The 20,438-nt window shown below is 39.1% G+C and overlaps 1 protein-coding gene across 3 annotated transcripts in view; it reads right to left on the bottom strand.

Annotated features, from left to right (window-relative positions):
- EFL1 (elongation factor like GTPase 1) overlaps positions 1–20,438 on the bottom strand; it is a 144,812-nt gene that overhangs the window by 45,703 nt on the left and 78,671 nt on the right. The window contains exon 20 of one of the 3 annotated variants that reach the window (XM_080396393.1): positions 783–18,575. The exons of 1 other annotated variant lie outside the window; for it this stretch is intronic. In XM_080396393.1, coding sequence (XP_080252519.1) covers positions 18,387–18,575 — 189 coding nt within the window. In that variant the 3' untranslated portion in view covers positions 783–18,386. Of the gene's footprint in view, positions 1–782; positions 18,576–20,438 lie in introns of those variants that run through there. One more of the 3 variants, XM_080396394.1, reaches the window with a different exon arrangement.

The following is a 20,438-nucleotide window of genomic DNA, read 5'->3' as shown; positions in this document are numbered from 1 at the left end:
ACTTATGTGCATGTTTTTCTGTTTATTTAGGAATTCTGCACACACACACACACACCCCATAAGATTGGCATCTAAGACCTTCTATGGTCCAGCAGGTTTTAGAAGGCCTCTCTAGTGAAATCTCCCTTCTGAAAGACTTTGGCATGTCTAGCAAGGGCGTACGTGTGAATTCAAGGACCTGTCTTGGAGATATCCTTGAAGGTACTCAAAACCTGACTGCACATAGTCCTGGGCAACCTGCTCTAGGTGGCCCTGCTTGAGCAGGGCGATTGGACAAGGTGATCTCCAGAGGTCACTTCCAACCCTGACCATCCTGTGATTCTCTGGGTACAAGCCCAGGGCTGTAGGCGATTGAAAGAACCAGAAATGGAGACATACATTTTATCCACACTGAAAATTATTCATGCTCTCCTGTCCTCTTTTCCCTCTCCACAATCCCATACCTCTTTTCCTCAGTTTTCCCTGCTCTGATGAGCAGCCACTTCATTCCCTCTCCTCTCTACAGTATTATCCTGTAGGTGAACCCTGACAGATAACTTTGCAACAATTCACCACCAGTTTCTACTCAGACACAGCAACCAAAGAAAAAAACCTGTTAGGATCTTGTCAGTCAAGACATTTTGGAGATACCACGAGGAAACTGCCAGGAAGCAGACTAAAAAGCCAGCAATAGTGCTGCTTAAAACAGACTTTCATTTACTGCTCCCAAACTTGGACTTGCCTTCCTAGAAGATGTCCCATATCTTTTAAGAATCTAGAAAAGATGTGAAAAACAAGCTTACCATGCTTTCATGGTGTGAAGCAGCTACAAGATTTCTAGATGCCAGCTGTGCCACGGCATCTCTCCAAACCTGTTTTAAATAGTACAAATAATAAAAAGAACCCTACAGGTTTTATTAAAAAGCAACAAATATTGTACACATGCCTGCTTTAGCTACAAAATGTTTAGAATAAGAAACAAAAGCAGAACGAAGGCTAAACATCCATAAAAAGTACAGGTAATGGAAACCTGAGCTATTAATTTTCAGCACTGCACAGCTGGTAGGAAACAAGGGCACAAATGGATATCCAAAAAACTCACCATAAAACACAATTTAATTTTCTGACTCTAAGCTCAATAAACATGTGGAAATACTTTATAGGCACGTTAGTTAAAGTAGTCATAATATGCATGAATGCTAAAAGGTGGCCCAGGGCCGGGAGAGGAACCAAGGATGAACCCATCTGACAGTACTCATTATGTAAGGTGTCATCTACCATCTCAGAAGAAAGGACATTAAAGCCCTCTAAAGATACAGGAAATTTTCTAAAAACAACTTTTGAACATCAGCATCTTGCTTTGAGATTATTCAAACAGCAGTAGCTCCTATCATCTGCTCAGTTCCGGGGAGAAGGACAACTACACAGTATGATACATAAAAATACACGACCTCTTAAATGTTACACGCTGCCGGATAATTACCAGAATTGCACAGCCAGCTTAACGTTAGAATATTCGACTGCGTTTTGTGGGGTTTGACACTGGCAGAAATGCTCAAGGCCTCCGATCGGTACAATTTTAAGTCATAAGCAGTAATTGTAAATTAACATACTGAATGTTACTTGGTCACCCCATAAAGTCCTTAGCACTGTAATACTTTTTTCAGCGTGCTGAGCCTTGACCTAACGACTACCCTCCAGTGATTCACGAGTGGAGTTTATGCTTGTAGGCACTGAACTTTAAGGAGTTTCGGGACAAAAGCCATAAGGCAGATATGTAACGCATCCAGCAATGCACTGGGGAACTCCACAAAAATAATACTTTAGCCAGCCATGTAGCTTTAGGCTTCAGAAGGTAAAAGAAAATATCCTCATTGTTAAACTGCCCGTTCTTCCCAATTATTTTAAATCACAGGCCGAGTCAACATTCTGGCTAGTTCAATAATGACACACATGCATCTGTATCTAAGTAGGAAAGGAAGAGTTAATGAGCACAGCAGATGACGGAGAGTTCCACCAGCCTTCCTAGAACCCCAGGGCTGGCAGGCCCTTGCCAGCAGCAGCTGCAGGCTCGCTCCCGGCCTGCTCCCCAGCTCAGCTGCCATGTTACGTATCGGGATACAAGGCACCTCTCTTGGCCTAACAGCTGTCTCCCTTCACGGACTGCCCAGCTCACCGCTTCCAGACATCAGCAGCTTCTCCCTGCCCAAATCCTCTTCACGCACTCTGGGGGACAGAGGAACGGTCACATTCCAGACCACCTTTGCACAGGCAAGAAACAGAATCGTTTTGTTCCAGCATTCAGGCTGGAAACCAGCTAATCCTGTAAGGGAGCTGAACCTGTCACTGTGCGAGGTTCTCGGAGAAAGCAGTTATAATTTCATAACAAATGTCAGAATAAATACGGTAAACATATGCCTAAGTCAAAGGCTCCTCTTTGAAGGATACCACCGATAGCCATCTTCCCCAGCGGATTTTTACTTCCTTTAGTGGAAACAAAATACTGTGGATAAGTGCCGAGACGTGCCTCTAAGTGAGCTGATCTTCAAAAGTGAGGCTCTTATCTTTGCCATCTTTTCGCTGTGACAGCAGTGGGGTAAGCAAAGCCAAGGCTCGAGCTGCTGGGCTAACAGCAGCAGCGTGGGGTGTCTCGCAGAGCATGAATGCCACCTCTTTACTGCAGGTGCTCTTGTGGTGGGGCCACAGGAGGAAAGCGGTAACTGACATCCTTTTCCATTCAATTTACAGTCAAAAGAGCGTTTGTAATTTAGTAGTTGACTGGCTGAAGCTCAGCCCATATGGTAGCTGTTGATCGGCAAAGGAGGGGAAAAAAAAGAATAAAAAAATACAGTACTTAAAGCGGAAAGGGCAGGCAGTCTGCATCAGCTCCACGCTTCAAGGGGGTTCTGGCCCACTTTCATTCATATTCAAATGTGCATGTTCACACTGGGGCCGGGGACACCGAGCCACATTTCCTAATATTGCAAATTACTGCTTTCCTTTAGGTCTTGTGTGTTATACACAAAGAGCAAAAAAAGCGAATGCAGATTTGCATCAGTGTCCCATGAGGAATGCTGAAGGTTAGAAGCAAAACCAGCTGGAAAATACATAAAGAGCACAACACAGCCTACAGTCTGGTTCTTTTTTTTCAGAATACTTATCTCCCATTTGCCTTCTGATCGGCAGCTCTAAAAGGCCCAGAAGTCACTGTCTACAGCGTGTAATTGTGAACACCGAGAAAACAAACACAAACTGCGCAGATCAAGTTAAACACACCTAGAAGATAGAATGTAATTCTGAATGGAAATGTCTGGACCAATGGGGGGGGCGGGAAGCAGGGATCACTGTTTTTCCTTTTCAGTCTTTTTTAGGAAAAGATAGGCTGTTATCAACATTTCCTTAAAAACACTAAAAAAGTTTAAAATGGCAAAGACCTCCTATGGACTCTTAGGGAGAAAACAATACTTCGAACAAGAAACTTAAAAGAGTGACATTAAAATCAAAAGGGTAGAATGATGATTTCAGGTTAGTTTTAGCTTGGGGGGGAGGGGGGAGTACTGCAAAATAAACCAATGATCAATACAGGGCACACTGGCTGCTTGCAAAGAACATCCAGCCTTGCTGGTGTTTAGACTTATATTCTACAGCTGTGAAGCTTCCGCTGAAAACAAGCGGTAAATGAAAATGGGCAAAGAGAAAAAGCAGCAAGCTGGAAGGAAGGGAAGTAGAAGGGGACAAAGTTGATCTTTTTCACACTTGGATTTCTCTACTGTCCAGCCAAGATTTTTGAAACATTTACAGTATCACTGGGGTCCTGGAACTGAAACATGACAAAGTGGAGATGTGGTTGTTAAAACTGTGATTAGCAAGAAATTATGCTTTTCATGTGCAAAGAAATCCCAGAGACAGGAGCTTCACAGAAATTGTATCTGCACATCACTGTACACACCGGTAGCTACTGCCAAGCAGCTTCAATTTTTGTCCATTTTCCCCTTACTATAGGATAGGACACAAATCACATTAATAGGTCAAAAAGCACACATGCCAGCCTGAAATATAATGAATCACAAATAGTAAAAAAGATTTCCTACAGTCTCCCATCTAGTTCCCAAACTGTCCAGTGTGCATACCTTGCAATCTTATCTTCTTAGGTACAGTTTTCTCTTCCTCTTGCATGTGAAAAAGATATACAAACATTAACAGGAAAGTGAATATGCAGGAGAAAGAGTGAAAGTGACTGTACACAAGTAGCTCCCAGACCCACAAGATCTCAAAACACTGGTTTGATTTGGATGATCTTAATTCCATTATATGAGGCATTAATTAAGCATTAGAAATTAATACTAGAAGACCCGTACCGCCCAAAAGGTAAAATGCACACAAGCCAACACATGGAAGGACCAACAAAGGGAAGAGGATTCCTTTGCTTCAGCCCCGTAATAGGCTGTGGCAAGAATATTAAGTTCTTCAGACCCAGAAAAAAAATCACAAAATTGCAGCTCATCACTCCTTGCAATACCCTGGATGACAACATGAAGGTATTTACTGAAGAAACTGATAGGCAACATCCAGAGGTATTTTGAAAGAACCATTTCCAAGAAGCTCTGCTGAAAACGTGTGTTAAAGACAGATTTGTCTTTGTGGGTTCATGCAAAATTGGCCTTTTCTATAAATGAAGGCCATCGGCTGTAGGTAAACAGGTACATTATAATTTTTTTGCAATGTTTCTGCAATTTAAAAATTGGCCATTGTGAGAAGAGTTTCTCTTTGCTGTTGTGTTTCAGGATAATGAATAAAGCTATTTAGATCATAATTAAAAGAAAACACCTAAGTTACAGCTCAGCTAGATGTGCACACTATATGGGCTGGCATATAATACATTGGTTCGGAACATGAAATGAGGCTACGAGTATGCAAATTTACTACCTTTAAAAAATGGTTTTGCGCAGCTAAAAGTTACAAAACATCTAACAATATTAATAGAAGCACGCTGTTATTCCATACTATATTTCTGCAGGTTTTATTAGTAAGGCCAGGAGTCAACATTAGTGATTTACAGTCTGTAAGAAGGATGATGTCATTGAAATGTGAAGGTCAGAATCCCCAAAGACAAATTATCTTAACAATAGAGTGAGATCATTCTATATACTTATCTGCTCCAAGGGGCAATAATTAAACAGACTTACATGTAAAGCCCATGCTGAACATTAGAGAAAAGCTACAGGGGCAGTACTTTCTCCAACATAATACAGTAGAGTGCCGCAGGTTTTGCTCTGGGCTTCACTCATGAAAAATCTTACTCTGCACTGGTCCCAGTCCCATTTATTATTGCTAAAACATTACAAAGAAAACGTTATAAGCATATGTAAGCTTGAATAGAAGATCTGGTTCCATTTCAAATAGAAGCACTGACACCTACATGGAACTAAATAATAGGGCTCATCAAACAAAGGAGAGTTTGCCTTAGAACATCCAAGTAAGGTTTAATATACAGCTTTTCCCTGCACTGTAATTCCACAGGCTGGTTAAGATCCAAATCTGCATAAAGAATAAAATCCCCCATAGATTCTCAAGCAGAATAAATCAGTTTTGCTTCTTTGATATAGAAGAGCTACAACACTAGCTAAGTAATGTTAGCTACCAAGACAACCAAATTACACAAGTTTATAATATCTGAGAAAATATCCACATTTTTGACACTCGTTGAGTAATTTCTACAGAACCCTACCGGTTGTATTTCCATTACCTCCTGCAACATTTTCCTATGGATATGGAGGGTGGATATGTGCTGTGGTAAAAAGAGAAGCTGTCTCTACAGAACAGGCAGTGATGCTAATCATCTGCAATAGGAATGAGCAATACATCAAAAATTAAGAGTTTTTAAAAATGATAAATTGATTTGTAACACAAGGTCTCCTCTTACTTAGAAGGGATAAGCATTGAATTGTTAGCTTGCCTCTTTCATCTCAAATAAATATAAATTGCCAAAGTTCAGTGCTTCTGAAGTGAAAAAGAAGTCCTACATAGTATGTTTAATGAAGAATTGCAATTGTGCTCCCGCATGAGCTAACTAGCTTCCTGGATGTGGGTGTTTCATTTAAACTTCTAAGAACATCAAAACACATTTACATTAATATAGATTGTTGCTTCCGCTGGGTGATTTAAATGCATCGTACAGCTGTGGAGAAGGATTTTCTCAGTATTCAAAACATCCTTAAGAAAAGGAATTACTAACTTACTACTTTCTTTTTATACATAGCAATAAAATTAGACCCACCTCTGAACACCCATATTCTCTTCGCAGCAACCCTCATCCTCCTTCCATTTGCACTGTACCAGAACTCCAGTACCTTTGCCTGACACACATTTCTGGCACATTCCGAGTTTACAGTGAATGCTCCTCCAGGTGGTAGACATGCTTCACAGATATTCCCACCTGATGCTATTGCAATATCCCAGCACCGCCTACCAAGTTTCTAAAATCAGGTCTTTCCATTACTGATCAGTATTGGTGTGCTGGAAGACCCATCATCATGGGGAAAGAGACCGCTCTATGAAATATGTTGCCTCTGGGTATTCCTTCTAGAAGGCTAGGATAATTTTTTTTTTTTTTTTGAAAACACACAACACCCAACAAGCAAACAAAACCTAAGGCTGTTTCTTTAGCAGGAAGTGCTGGGAGTGGAAACTCAGTTTCAGCCTTCTTTCATGAGGCAGTTAAATGTTTGCTTACTTTGCAGATCACCAGTGTGGGTGAAGGTGAATGATGCAGCCTTATCAGTTGATCTCAGGAATGTGGTCCATTAAAGAACCATCCTGCCCTGAGGGACCCAAGAGTGTGTATGTATGGAAGGCTGTATGAATTAATGCTGCACAAACCGGTAATGACTTCTGATTAGGTATTAAAATACATCCCTGAGCAATCAGCACAGAAAAAACACACCCCAGATTTTGCCACCAGTTCCTCCTCTGCTAAAAATCCACAAATCATTCATTTTACTTCCCACAAGTATGCATTTAGGTTTGTAAAAAACATTTTACAGCAAATGATGTAGCATTTGAAATGACATTTGCCAGAGCTGAAGGAAAAGAGAAAACACATTTTTTGATAACTCGATGAGTTCCTGGGATGTTTTCCCCTATTTTTATATCCAAAATAAAAGCAGCATGCTCTTTGGAAGCATTGTTGTAAATCAGTGATGAATATCATCACCAAGAGGTTTGATACAGCAGCGTCAGGAAAGGAAATACAGCATAATAGGGGAAGTCCCCATCTTTGCTTTGAAACACTGAAAATACACATATGATTCAAACGATTTGTTTAAATCCACAGAGTAAAAGGGCTGCAAAATAAACAAACTCCCCTGACTTGCTGTAATTCTAAAAAAAGCTTTTTAGAGGTTAACAACAGAAAACCAACATAGCTCAGTGGCATGGAAAATATCCCTTGATTGGGAAATTAACAGAAGTTGCAGTATTTCAATCTCTTAAGTAGCAGGAAATCATCATTTCTGCAAACCTCTGTAACAGCTCCATCAACTTTTCCAAAATAATATTTGTTGTAGCAAAAACACCTTTGAACCTACCAAATTCTACTTTTCTCTTCCATAATGTTACCTCTGGTTGCACAACTTTCAAAAGTGAAGTTTGCCTACTTATCCAGTAATCATCTTTCTTTCTTCTGGCCCTCATGACTGCTTCATCTACAACAGCATTTATTGTCAACAAAAGCAGAGTGAAAATCTTACACTGTGACTTTTTTCCCTTTTGTTACCTATTCAGGATGATTAAAGGTGATCGGAAATAATTTCAAATCGATTTTTACATCTGAAATATCAAACACATCAGCTTCTTCTTTCTCTCCCTTTTGTTGAAGTGTTGGATAATAACGTCCTGCAAGACTTAATGTTTAAGTCTTTTTCTCTCTCACTGAGCAAAGGAGAAAGGCCAGTTCATGAGGACTAGTGAAAGAAGGAAACCTCTAGTTCAGTTTGCAGCCTCATTTGTGATCACTTGCCCTGTCCCCCAAAGATTTAGCCTCAGCACATTCAATTCACTAAGTTATGACCTGAGACTCTCCAGTAAAAGCACAGTACAAACAGACTTGTTAGCTCTCAGCCAAGCTAGGGGCTAAAGGAGGGTTGAATTTTGAGAAAATCTTTATAAAATGAAATCCAAGGTCTAAAAGTTAAAATAGAATTAACTACTCTTTAAACATTTACCCTGATAAAAAGCAGGGGTAGGTAACTCCGCATACATCGAGCAAGGAGGGAAGAATCTAGATTAGCGTTTCCCCCCACAGCAGCTCAGTATTTTAGCAGATTTACTGTCAGCCTCCAGCCCTTCTGCTTTGTCTCATGCAGACTCACATCAAAAATTAAATCTAGAGAAAAAGGCATCTGTTCAGGGACTATTAGAAGCTCTTTGTTTTATAAAGTGACCAATGTTTCCAAAGGATTCAACATCTTTTCTTTTTAAATATGGATTTTGCAAGAAGCTTATCTGCAATGATAAAAAAACAAAACACCACTTTAAAAAAGTATTACAAAAGTCACTTTTACAGTTACAGTAAAAGACCACAACACAGACATTAAGAGTCTGTCCTGCAAAACCACGAGTCTTTCATTTACTCAGTGGTTTGGGATTTTTTGTTTGTTGCTTTTAAAGTAAAATACTATATTTGGGGGTTCTTGTATGCATTTGGGTTTTTCTGCCATCATGATGAAGCTGCAAACATTTTCATGTTTTTCTCTAATTCGATGCCAACATTAAACTGCAAGCCTTTTTTTTTTTTTTAATGAAAACAGAGATTCTGAGGAAATACAAGACCTGAGGTTTTTCAGAAAAACAAAATATCACAAGATTTGTCATAAAAACATGGAGTTGGCAACAGTAACAGTCGCCTTATGCACAGTAGCTTGCTATTTATAGGAGTGCTCACAAGTCTGCAGACATATTTCTGCTCTCCAGTAATAAATCTATGAAAAAAAAAGGCTCAGCTACCGTTATCACCGATACCTGTCACTCTGTAAGTCAAGAACAAAATGGAAGTGGCACAAAACCCCAGATCCTCATCTGGCAGAAATCAAACAGGACTCAACTGGTCACATAAACCACAACAAATTACACAAAATGAGATTCTGGTCCTAAATCTAAATTTATAAGTCCTAAAAACCGAAGGCTAGGCTGTACTACATACCGCACGTCCATGTAATCAGCTGCAAAAGCAGCGCATATCCTCCAGGGATGCAACACGAGGGAGTTAATTTGCCACAGGGATGCAAATGCCATGCCAGTCACATGGCTGCACTGAAGGCTGTGTGATGAAGTATGTATGATTTTCATGCTGTTCAGTGATTCTTTCAACTATTCAGTGACTTCCTTCACTGAACAGCTCCTGTGCTTCTTCCAACCAGAAGTTAAAGCTAATCTCCAGCTTCAGCTCTTTGGCCTCTGTTTTCCTTTGGCTGCCTGCTCACGGGAGATACATTCCCCGGGTTAACACGGCCAGCAGCATGGGCTGGGGAACTTGTCTCTTTTGATTGTTTGTCTAAGTCTGAATCACACATAATATGACAATGACATTGCTCAAGTCTAAACTACTGACATCAATACAGAATCTGTTTACACAACAAAAGCAAGGGAACCTTAAGGTTACTTTACCTCTACAGACACATTTAGAAGATGCAGCTGTTGGCCAGTACGTTACCTGCAAGCTCTAGAGCAAAAGCAGAGCTCAGCTTGTCAGCCACCAGCTCTTGTCTACACACTTAGGTGCCAATCACTGTTTTAGCACCTTCTCTTTGGCTTGGAAGAAATGATGTCGCTAAGCTCAAGCACAAGTGACAGCCATCAGGAAGTAGGACAGTTACTGTACTTCCCTTTCCTATAGCCCAAGCTCTTCCACTCCAGGTTGGCAGAGGCTTCCTCATGTGCTCTAACGTGCTCAACAGAGAGAACCACAAGAGCAAAAAATAATTAAGGAGTTTCCCTTATAGCATTGTCTTACATGAGAGGAGAGCAAGCTCTGTCATTTCATGACCGTGGGCCTCCCACCTTTGTACAGCCTGTGGATCTCTGTTCAGAATATGCTTGCATGCAGTTCTTGAGGCTCCACCTGTCCCAGAAGCAAGATTCAAGAGAAGCCACAATTCACTGCTGCGTCCTGGTGGAAAGGGATTAAAAAGATTATTTAGAGCTGCTTCCTATACAGTCAGTAAACTGCAACCCAGGGAACTGCTGCTGGTGGGAACGCACAGCTCCATTCCACACGCTCCCTGAAACGATGCGCTGGCCACAGTCAAGAGGTTTCTATTGAAATCTGCAGGACAGCACGGGAGACAGAGAAACACGCTACAGAGGTTTGTTTCTTCGCGCTTTCCTTTGCAGAGGAAGGCTGTACAAAAGGCATGCTCTGCCTGGTAATTACATTCTGCCTGTCAAGGCAGCGTACCTTCCATATAGCACACTTGCACACTGCACACAATCTATTACTGAACACTTCCAGAGCCACAAAGCAATTTCATTATGTAATTAAAACAGTTACTATAAAGGCACGCATACAAGCATGATGCTACTTTTTTCCACAGCATTTTTACATTTCTTCTCCAGCCTTTCCCTTTCACACCAGCTGCAGTCGAATTACTCACTGGCCTTGATGCTTACAATGTTGGATGTGATGGGAACAGACTAGATATTGTTTTAACACAGGAAGGTTAATTTTAAATAACCTTCCTAAGCTGTTCATACCGCATGACAGCAATATTACAGGGAGAAGACACGGATTCATAAATAGGATCAGCTTTCAATCCCCAGACCAGTGATAGCAGCACTTGTCATGAACATACACTGTGCCTCGTCTCTAGGGGAAGTGCAGCTTCAGCTGCTGATTACACAGCTCCTTCTGTCAGTCACTCCATCAAGAAATGCCAGTTTTTTCTTCTAAAGATACATTCTCTTGACCTCCTAAAGGTAAATGCTACCATGACAAGTGATGAAAGACAGAAAACAATTGGCTGCAAGTATACTCCCTAGCATGCTTGCTGCTATATTTCAGCACCAGTTGGCTCTGGATATGTCTGTATCACTGAGCAAATAAATCAGCCTTTGGAATTAGGTTGTTATGAAATTATCCTTTAAAGGAGCACTAGAAAAAGAAATAAAAGGACTTACAGTCAAACACATATATTAGAGGCAATCAGAAACCACTGCTTAATGGTTGTATCACTCCTGCCATGAAAATTTTTGAGGTATTTTTTGCCATCATAGTCCCTGCTCCTACATGCCCCGACCTTGACTTTGCATCCATCCCTCTGAACAAAGTAGGAGTAAAATCTCAGAGTACTCAGGCAGTAAGTCTAGCCAAAAGGTTACACTGCCTTCAGACGCAGCAAAGGAGCGGGTCCCCTGAAGCTGCCATGGCCTGTGTGAAGTCCTCTTTAATCATGATTAAATCTGCCTCTTCATCACGATTAACCTTCTTAACAACCCCACTAAAGACAGCATTTAGGCCTCCATTGCATGGTGGCCACTCCAAACTATTTTCTTGAATCCTACAATTACAAGACAGCTGAATGTTCCCTTTTTCAAATGCTGTAAAATTATCACTACAACTGCTTTTGTAGGGCACACTAAGTTAGATGGCTAAGGATCATTTTGTACTAACCCCCTCTATAAGCTTGTTGCTTACTCTACAGCTGCCTTTTTACATTAAGATTGTGGGGGTTTCCTTCTTTTTTTAATCAAGCTATAATCCAAAATTATTCTTTTCTGGAGAATATGGCAGAGGGGACAATCATACACATAGCTGTCATTAAGTCATCACTGAAGTCCAAACATTTCTTAAGACTTGTCTCTAAGCCTGAGCCCTTTGCTACAGGAAAACAAATGACAACACATTCCAAGGTAGCAGTTTACACTGGCATAAATCATGCAGAAAGCAATGAACCAAGAGTGATTTATTCATTACCTGACAATTTATTACAGTGTAAAGGAACCATACAAAAAATTCTGGAAAGGGATCTCCACAGATGGGGAAAAGGCAGCACTGAATTGGTGATGATGATTTGTAATTTGTAATTCCATTTGTAATTCCACTTGAGAAAATGCATATTTTAGCTGTGCTTTGTGTCCACGCCACAAAAAAGTAGCGTAACTTTACGGAAATCCCCTCCCTGTCGGGGGACTGCAAAGTGTCTGCAAGCATGGAGAGAATGCAGGGTTTAAAAAGGCTACAGATTCTTTTAACAAAAGTTTTGGTTCTGCTACCTGTGCAGATTATTATTTATTGTTAGCCTTTTACACCAACAGCTGTTCGGGGGGCGGGGGGGGGAGGGAATACATCTAGATATCTCACTGGAGAATACTGAGACAAGCCACTTCTGTTAGGGTGAACAAGCCTTTTAATATGGCCGTCAAAAATGCTAACAGGAACACTACTGAATTTTGCTCCTCTCTTTTTTTCTTTTTTTTTTTTTTTTTCATTTAAATTCCAGAATCAGCAAGTCTTTACAAAGAGAAGCAGCTTCAGTAAGAAGTAGTACATAAATTGATAATAAAAATGTTCCTCTAAAGAATCAGTAGGGGGTTATGGAGTTGGATCCTTGGTAAAATAGGAAATGAAAGAGGAGGAATGAGTAGAGGGGGAGGAAGGATAAAATAACAATAAATAAATAAATAAAGCTGCTGTAGGAAAACAGCATCTGTTGAAACAGAAGTCTCTGCCAAAGAGCCCAAACCACACTACTTCATGGTATCTATTTTTTCCTCGTGTTAGTCATGGTTTGCAGGAGTTTTATAATCATGGAATGATATAGCTGTAAAAGACCAATGCCCCCCAAACTTTTCAGTTCAGTTTATTAACAGAAACTATAAAAACCAGTAATAACTTTTATCTTATCTACTTTCAGTAGATCCAAACTAGCACAAAACAAATCAAAAAGCACACACTGACAATAGAGGATATGACTAAGCCACATCAAGTAGATAAGACACCAAAATTCAGAAATACCGCTAAATCAAAACTGTATTTACACGTAAATGTTTTAGCTTGCACGTAAACTATTTGTCTAAGCACCGGTAAAATCAGCCAGGCCTCTCACGTTAACATTGTCACTATTCTCCTTGCAAGGGCTGTATCGAAGAAGCAAATCAGAGACACTGCAAATTTGAGGAGTGCAAACTGGTAAAGAACAGCACAATAAAAAAAGTATGCACTTTTTATCACTTTACAGACATATCTATGCATGGTTTAAAGAGATTCTGCTTCACATTCTGCCAGCCTTTCCCCAACTTCATTGGATCCCACTCAGTAGAAATTCCCAAGACGCTTGAGTTATGACTGTGGAAATGGCATCAGCCTTTTGGATTTCCCCCCTCCAAACACATTGTGCCTCACAACACTACTAACATGGATCCTGTGTCTTACACCACGCAGTCTCAGCTGAGATGATGTAGGTGAATCTGAAGAACTCAACTGTAAGCTTGAAGTTCAAAAAAAAACAAACCAACTTTGGTGTATCCATGCTTTTCACAATACTTCTTAGCTTAGAACATTTGTTTTCAGGTCACTTCTGTCAATGGTAACATATTATAGACAAATTTAATGAAAAAGCTTTCAGATCCATAGAAAAGCTTAGCTATAGTCAAAATAAGAACATTATTAACAATGTAAAACCCCTCAAATTACAGTGTTAAGAGAACGTTCACTAACTGGAAATTTTATGTAAATATTTCATTTTAAAAAATCATGCTTTAGATTTAGTTTCATTTCTATGGATTTTATATATCAGAAGTAATATCAGTTGATGGAAACTTCTTATAAGCATCCTGTTAAGTGGGGATCTAGTAGTATGCAGTAAGAAGAATGAGTACATTTAACACCCTTCAAGGAAGGATTTCAAAACATTTCATGAATACCAAAGGACTGTGTGTCAACGTTACAACAGGAACTACAAAAAAAAAAACTTAGCACTCTTTTCTTGACTGTCCTTATCCTGTATGTGATACAACAAAGAAAACTCTACTCCCTTGCCTAGTTTCAACTCCTGAGTTTTCACAGGCAGTCTGTTATGAACAAGAATCAAAATGAATCAGAAGCTATGTGAGAATTCAAACCAAGCATTAAAAAAAATTGGTGCTGACAAAATGATCCAGCTCATTCACATCCTTTCCTGCACATGCTCTTCTACTGCTATTTCTGCTTCCAAAGGAAGCCAGGAAGAAGCACAGAAAAGTCTACACAGCATTGTACACCAAACTAAAGTTATAAAGGAGAAACCCTAACAGAAGCAGAAAAATAGTTATAGATACCCTGCCCAAAGAATTTAGGCTGCTATGATCAGGGCCAGGAAAAAAAGTCACCTGAACTCCCAGTTCAAGTTCTATTGCCAAGCCACTCTGGGGAAGGTTTTAAGCAGACCTGCAGGCTTCTATTCTTCAAGTTGTCTCATCTGTCTGGCACTAGGTTTATAAATGAAAAAAGATTCAGACAGATGTATTTGAGGAAGACCTCTCTAATCAACAGTGCTGTTTTACTCTCAGAATTGCCCAGTACAGCGTAGTTGGCTCCTGTGTAAAGTAAGAGAAGGAAACTGATGTCCAGGTTCTCATCGATATTTGAGACATTTATTTGCCTCACCCAATCTGTGGAAACAAAGAACAAGCAAACACTTAGCAAAAGCCAAAGTTCTTTCACCCTTGTGGGTCCCAGCTAGTTGCACAAACTACAAGGTAACTCCCTGTAATGTAATTTTTCTCAGGCATGGCAACATGCCAGGCCTGGCTGTACCAAACTTGTTAGTTTAAGGTTCCCTTTTAATCTGGCAGTCTGAAAGATCAACTAAAAATTCCTCAAGTAGCATTAAAGAATCTTCCTGCCCACAACTTTTCAAGAGAGGAATCTTGTTGCTTATTTGTCACCCACTGTAAAGTCTGACTTGACTTACCTCTCCCCTCTTACGCTACGGGAAGAGTACGCAAGAAGACTGCAAGTACTTGAACTGTGCTGCTCACAACCTTCCTATAGACTTTTTATGGCTTGATATATTTATAACTCACACCACACACACAAAAGCAGGAGTCTACCATGCACTGTGAGAAATGTGAAGGACATTTCTAATTATGACTGCCTAACCAACCTCAAATTGCTAAAGACAGTTTCAACTCAAAACAATGGCCATTTGGAGTCCAAGAATCCTTCCAGGACCCCTCTGCTATCGGAGTAAGTATTCAATCTACTAAAGCATTCCAAAATCACTTACATGCTCTGAGTTTATCAGAAGTACAGTGTGCAGTTCAAATGTCGCATGCTTCTCTCCTGTTAGCACAGCAGCCGACTTGATGAAGGAGTGACACGCTCTATTTCTCACAGATTAAGCGTCCAAACATTAGCGTCTCAAACAAGAAGAGTTAGTTCCTAAGGTTAGCAGGGAGTCAAGAGACTATTCAGACCTAATTTGGGAACCATGTGGTTTGGTACCGAAACATTGTGCTTCTCTGGTGTTTCTGTCCCCTCATCAATTGTAATGCTGAGGCTGCAGCTGAAGTTCTAAACTAACATGGGAAGAGGGATAAGGAAAAAAAACACAGTACAGACTCCAGTTATAATTTGATTTCCTTTTAGGACTCCTGCTTTAAAACGTATGAGAAGTTTGTTGAAAGAAAGAAAGAAAGAAAGATGTGGAGAAAAAAAAAAAGGTGACTCACCTAAGATGACTAGTGCTTGAGAAAGCAAAGGATTTTTAAAGCAAGAAGATAAAAGAACTGTGGCTGGAGACAAGAGAAAGGGACTTGCTAGCCACTGCTTGGTCTTTATTCTTCTCTGGGGAAATCTAACTCCTATTTTTGTTTTTTCTTTCTACAAACTGGAATTATTTGCATTATCATATGGCTTGCCAGGGAACAGCTACCATTCTCTAATAAATATTACCACATAGAAGCTGACTGTTGTTTTTACACATAATCAGTTGTAAGGAGCCGTGACTCTACTAAAGCCAGTAGAGCCAAATCACATCAATTGAGTGCGTAGTTCTTGGAGAGTTAAAAGTATACTGAACCTTAACACATACACAATTTTTCAAAAGCAGTGTATGCTTATTTTAAATATGTATTATATTTAGCAATAAAGCTGTTAATGGAAAATTAAAGTATATAATGGCTAATTCTCAATTAAATCTTTCCACGGCTTGCTTCATCAGCAAGTTATTTATCCCGCTTTGCAGAGATTTTCCCAAAATTATGTCATATTGTTATGTATGTGTAACAAAGCTGGAGAAAAGCAGTGACATCAAGTTACTTTTGAACAATCCAGAGAAAAACGGTTACCAATTCATGGCACGTAAGCAATTAGATTCTCTTCCCAATAGTAGCTGTTACTAAAGAAAACAGATTTCAAACATCGCTGCTAGCACTTCTTGCAGGTTGGTTTGATTTTCTTCTGCTAATTAGTAGGTTTTGCTCTTTAGAAATAATAGTGTTGCAACATTCTGATTTATCATCTTTATGCTGTTTGAGATGCAATCCAAAAATACACCATAATAAAACATGAAAGCCATTGTTAAATTTTTAAAATCTATGTTAATGCACTTTCTGCTTACTCTAGTAGATCATGGTTACCAACTATGTAGTCTAACAACGACCAAACCGTCCATCTCTACATCACCTATTCAAGCACCTTTGTAACTGCAGGCCAGACATCCTCAACTATCTCCGATTCAGCTAGTAGGGTAGTTGTATTAACCAAGATCTCACGACAAACATTTATGTCTGGATTGTTCTTTGCAGGCTGCATGAAGTTACCATGCCTTCCATGCCTATACCAGCTGGCAGTGCCCAACCTGCCTAACGATGTTTGTTCAAGCTCTAATAGGGCTGCTCTGCAGACACCCCTTGCAAAACAACAGCAATTTATGGAACAACCTTCTAAGAAAGGCAAATATTTCATTTGCCTGAATAATTCATAAATACAATCTTAAAAGGAAACATTTCCATAATGAAAGCAAACAAGCTAGAAAAGAAAAGGCTGCTATTTAAAATAAAAGTTAGGCATTCAAAAACATTCTGCTTGTGAAACAAGAAACAGTTTTCTTTCCCGTAAGAAGCAAAAAGGATATGAGCAAATTCTGCCTGCTGCATTAATTGATACACAGATAATATTTATTTAGAAAGACCAAGTAGGTGCTAAAGGAGTACAAGGCAATTACAAATTAAAAAAATATTATATTCTGGAAAGAAAAGAAGAACATATTTGCATGGTTATCTGGAAACAGAACTCTTTGCAATTAGCAAAGACAAGAGGTAGCAGAAAGTCAGTTGGCACAAGATTTGAGGACTTATTTCCCTTTCATTTAACTAAGTATCAGAAACTCTTCAAGGACACCCATCTATTCAGCCTTTACCTTCTAGAATTCTTGTCCTTTCCTTTTACAAATCTAAGCAGCAAATGAGAAGATAATTCATGCATCATGCTTCTTGTCTATCCAAGGTTTCCCTTTTCCTTAACTAAAACCTAAGCCTTGTGAGGGCTTTTTTTCTGGATAGTCTTGGTCCGAATCATTTTGGAGCCTTCTGCATCCTAGATACCTGCAAACAGCGAGACATTTTGTATATTTTTGCAAGTGTTTCCCTTCACTGAATTCAAGACAATAGGTTGAAAGGGTAGAAGTTTCTACAGGAGTCTGTAAACACAGAGGATTCGCAAAGGTAGTGTGTGCCTAGTTCAGAACCTCCTGAGCTCCCAGCTTAGGATAACCATATGAACTTTTTAGTAAGATGTGTTTTAAGGAGGGAAAAAAGACAAATAGTGCTTGGTTTGCAGTGCTTAGTCTTCCACATGTGCTATCTTTGCCTTTTGATTTAAAGAAGAGACATTGTTGCTTTAGATGACTGCTTACATGAGGAATAAAGTAAAACAAATAGTTTAGAAACTCTTAACAGGCTTACATCTATTCGCACAGAGGCAACTATGGAAAGTACTGCTGAGTAACAAATACATCACAGAAATTAAAATAAATTTTAAAAACAGAATCAAACACATTAAGGAGCTAAATTAAGTGCATAGTTTATTTGCAACAAACTAGCTAACCAGCTCTAACTTTAATTACATCTAATAAATCAGAAACAAATTAATTTGGGAGTTCCTAATCCTGTGACAAAGTTCAACAGGGCAGTAAGTTTTAAAAATTGAGACCAATTGCAATAAATATGCCTATATTTTATTTAAATAAACAAACTATTTTCTCTGGGTAAGTTGGAAAGGCTTAAGTTTATTAAAACATAAGCCACAGACATTACAGTGTGTAAGAAAAGTGGTGTCAAAGAACAAAGTCCCCATGAAATTTTGAATCTGCTGCATAGAAAATAATCCACCCGCACTTAGCTGAGTCAGGAGAGAAAGGAAGCAGACACATCTACTTATTTCTACTGAGAGTTCTTTGCTTTTCAGCATGCTCCACAATTTTTTCTTCTACATAAAGTCCCTTTCGCTTTCTTACTGCATTCATGTACTTGCGGGCCTGGTTCTCTGAGTCTGCCTTTTCCCCAAAGTGCAAATACTCCTCCTCAGTGGTTGGTACCCAGAATGGGTCACTTGAAATGATCTATAAAAAGAAAAAAAAAAAAAAAAAAAGAAAAAAACGTAAAATAGTACAACAGTTTATTAGCACATTTCAGGTAATCAATCTCTGATACAGAGAAGTATGAAAGTAGAGCAGACATGAGTTTTCTGGAAAGCCTGCAATTAGCTTTTTAAGCAGAAAACAAGAATTACGGTACACTATGTGGCACATGCCATCAAAAGACCACAACAGCTTTTCAAATCCAGTTGCGTTGATCTGCATGATTTTTTTTTTTTTAAAGCAAATTTAATTGCCTGTCAGCAAACAATGCCAAATAACATTCAGAAAATTCTCAGTTTTCAAAAAGGAATTCCTTATTTGAGTATTATCTCAGTATGAATTTATTAGAGTCTGTAAGAACTGAAGGTTTCTGCTCATTTCTGTGCGCCATGTTCTTCAATCCCTATGCATGGACAGATGCTTTAAAAATTATTGCTTCTGGTGGTAACATATTAAGTAGAGCTGCTCTTGCAGCTTAACATCTCAGGGGCTGTCCTCGAGAAGAGAGATTATCAGAGAATAACTGGACACGTCTTTATCCCCAGTTCATCCTATATACCCCACACTTCTCAGACTACCACAGCAAGTATTTCAAAGGTGTAATTATCTTACAAATTCTTTAAAACCTTTCCTCGTTTCATCTTGCACAGGAAAGTTACAACATTTTTAATACCCCAAGACAGTCTGAAGAGATATTTACCCTCTACCTTTGGACTACATAGATTTCACACAAATTCTAGGCTTAATGCTTACCTAGCTAGCCCAAGATAACAATTTATTCCGTTACTGTTAGTGACTCTCATTACTTTAAGAAGTTTTAGTTGTTCAAGTAAATGTTTTAAGACCTAAAGAAAAAGAAGGACACCCCCCACCCCCAGTTCTAAGCTCCTAAGAATCCACCTAATTTCTATTCATATATTAAACTCTTGCAGGCACTAGAAATTACTCCTAAGTCATTAAGAGTGATCATCAGGTCTTAAGGTCTTGTAATTTGTATGTGTAATCAAATCTGGGAAGTGCTCCCTAGTGAACTGATGTCTGGGTGACCAACCAAAATTGGACAGGGTTATAGTTCTGAGATTCAACTTCCTTTCCCATTAGTGGACAATTGACCATAAAACAGAGTAAAAAATACTGTAGTTAATGAGCATTAAGGAACTTATTGAAACATAGGAAGATCACCTTCCAAGAATGCTAACCATGAGCATTGGGAAGGGATAAAATTGACCACATTATGTTACTCGGGTTCTGTTGCAAATTTCAAAAATACTTATTTCACTTAAATGACTGTAGATTTCCTCCAAAAGATGTAGTGACAGGTATTGTATCTTTACTAAAAAAGCCCTAAAGATAATACCTTATCCATTTCCTAAACAAAATCCTCATGGAAAAAGGAGTGCAAACAATGGTTAGTTACTGTAAGAATTAGGATAGTTTATGACAATAGTTGAGGACATCACTATAATCATCTCCAAAATATGTAACATTAGCACTAACACTAGCAAATGACAAGGAGGGAACAAATTTCCCTAAACTACCAATTTTAGCTTAGCATTGTAAACCTTTTCTAGTGTTATAAACATCTTCTCACAAATTCTTGTAATTATCACACGGTACTTCAAATTAAGAAAGATTTCATAAAGCTTATTTAAATTACACAAACTAGCAAGAACTAGAATGATGGCTTAAGATGGACAATTTTCCCTAGAAATATCAACTGTAAAGTCCGAATTTAATACTTCATCTTAAATAACACCTAACACAATCCAACAAATTATACTTTTGGGGGAGTTAGGAAAATGACTGTGGCAGAAGATGGGTATTTTGTGTTAGGTAATATTGTAG

The sequence above is a fragment of the Falco punctatus genome (assembly GCF_963210335.1).
Source record: "Falco punctatus genome assembly, chromosome: 7".
Classification (NCBI taxonomy): Eukaryota; Metazoa; Chordata; class Aves; order Falconiformes; family Falconidae; genus Falco; species Falco punctatus.
This window is presented reverse-complemented; position numbering and strand designations above follow the sequence as displayed.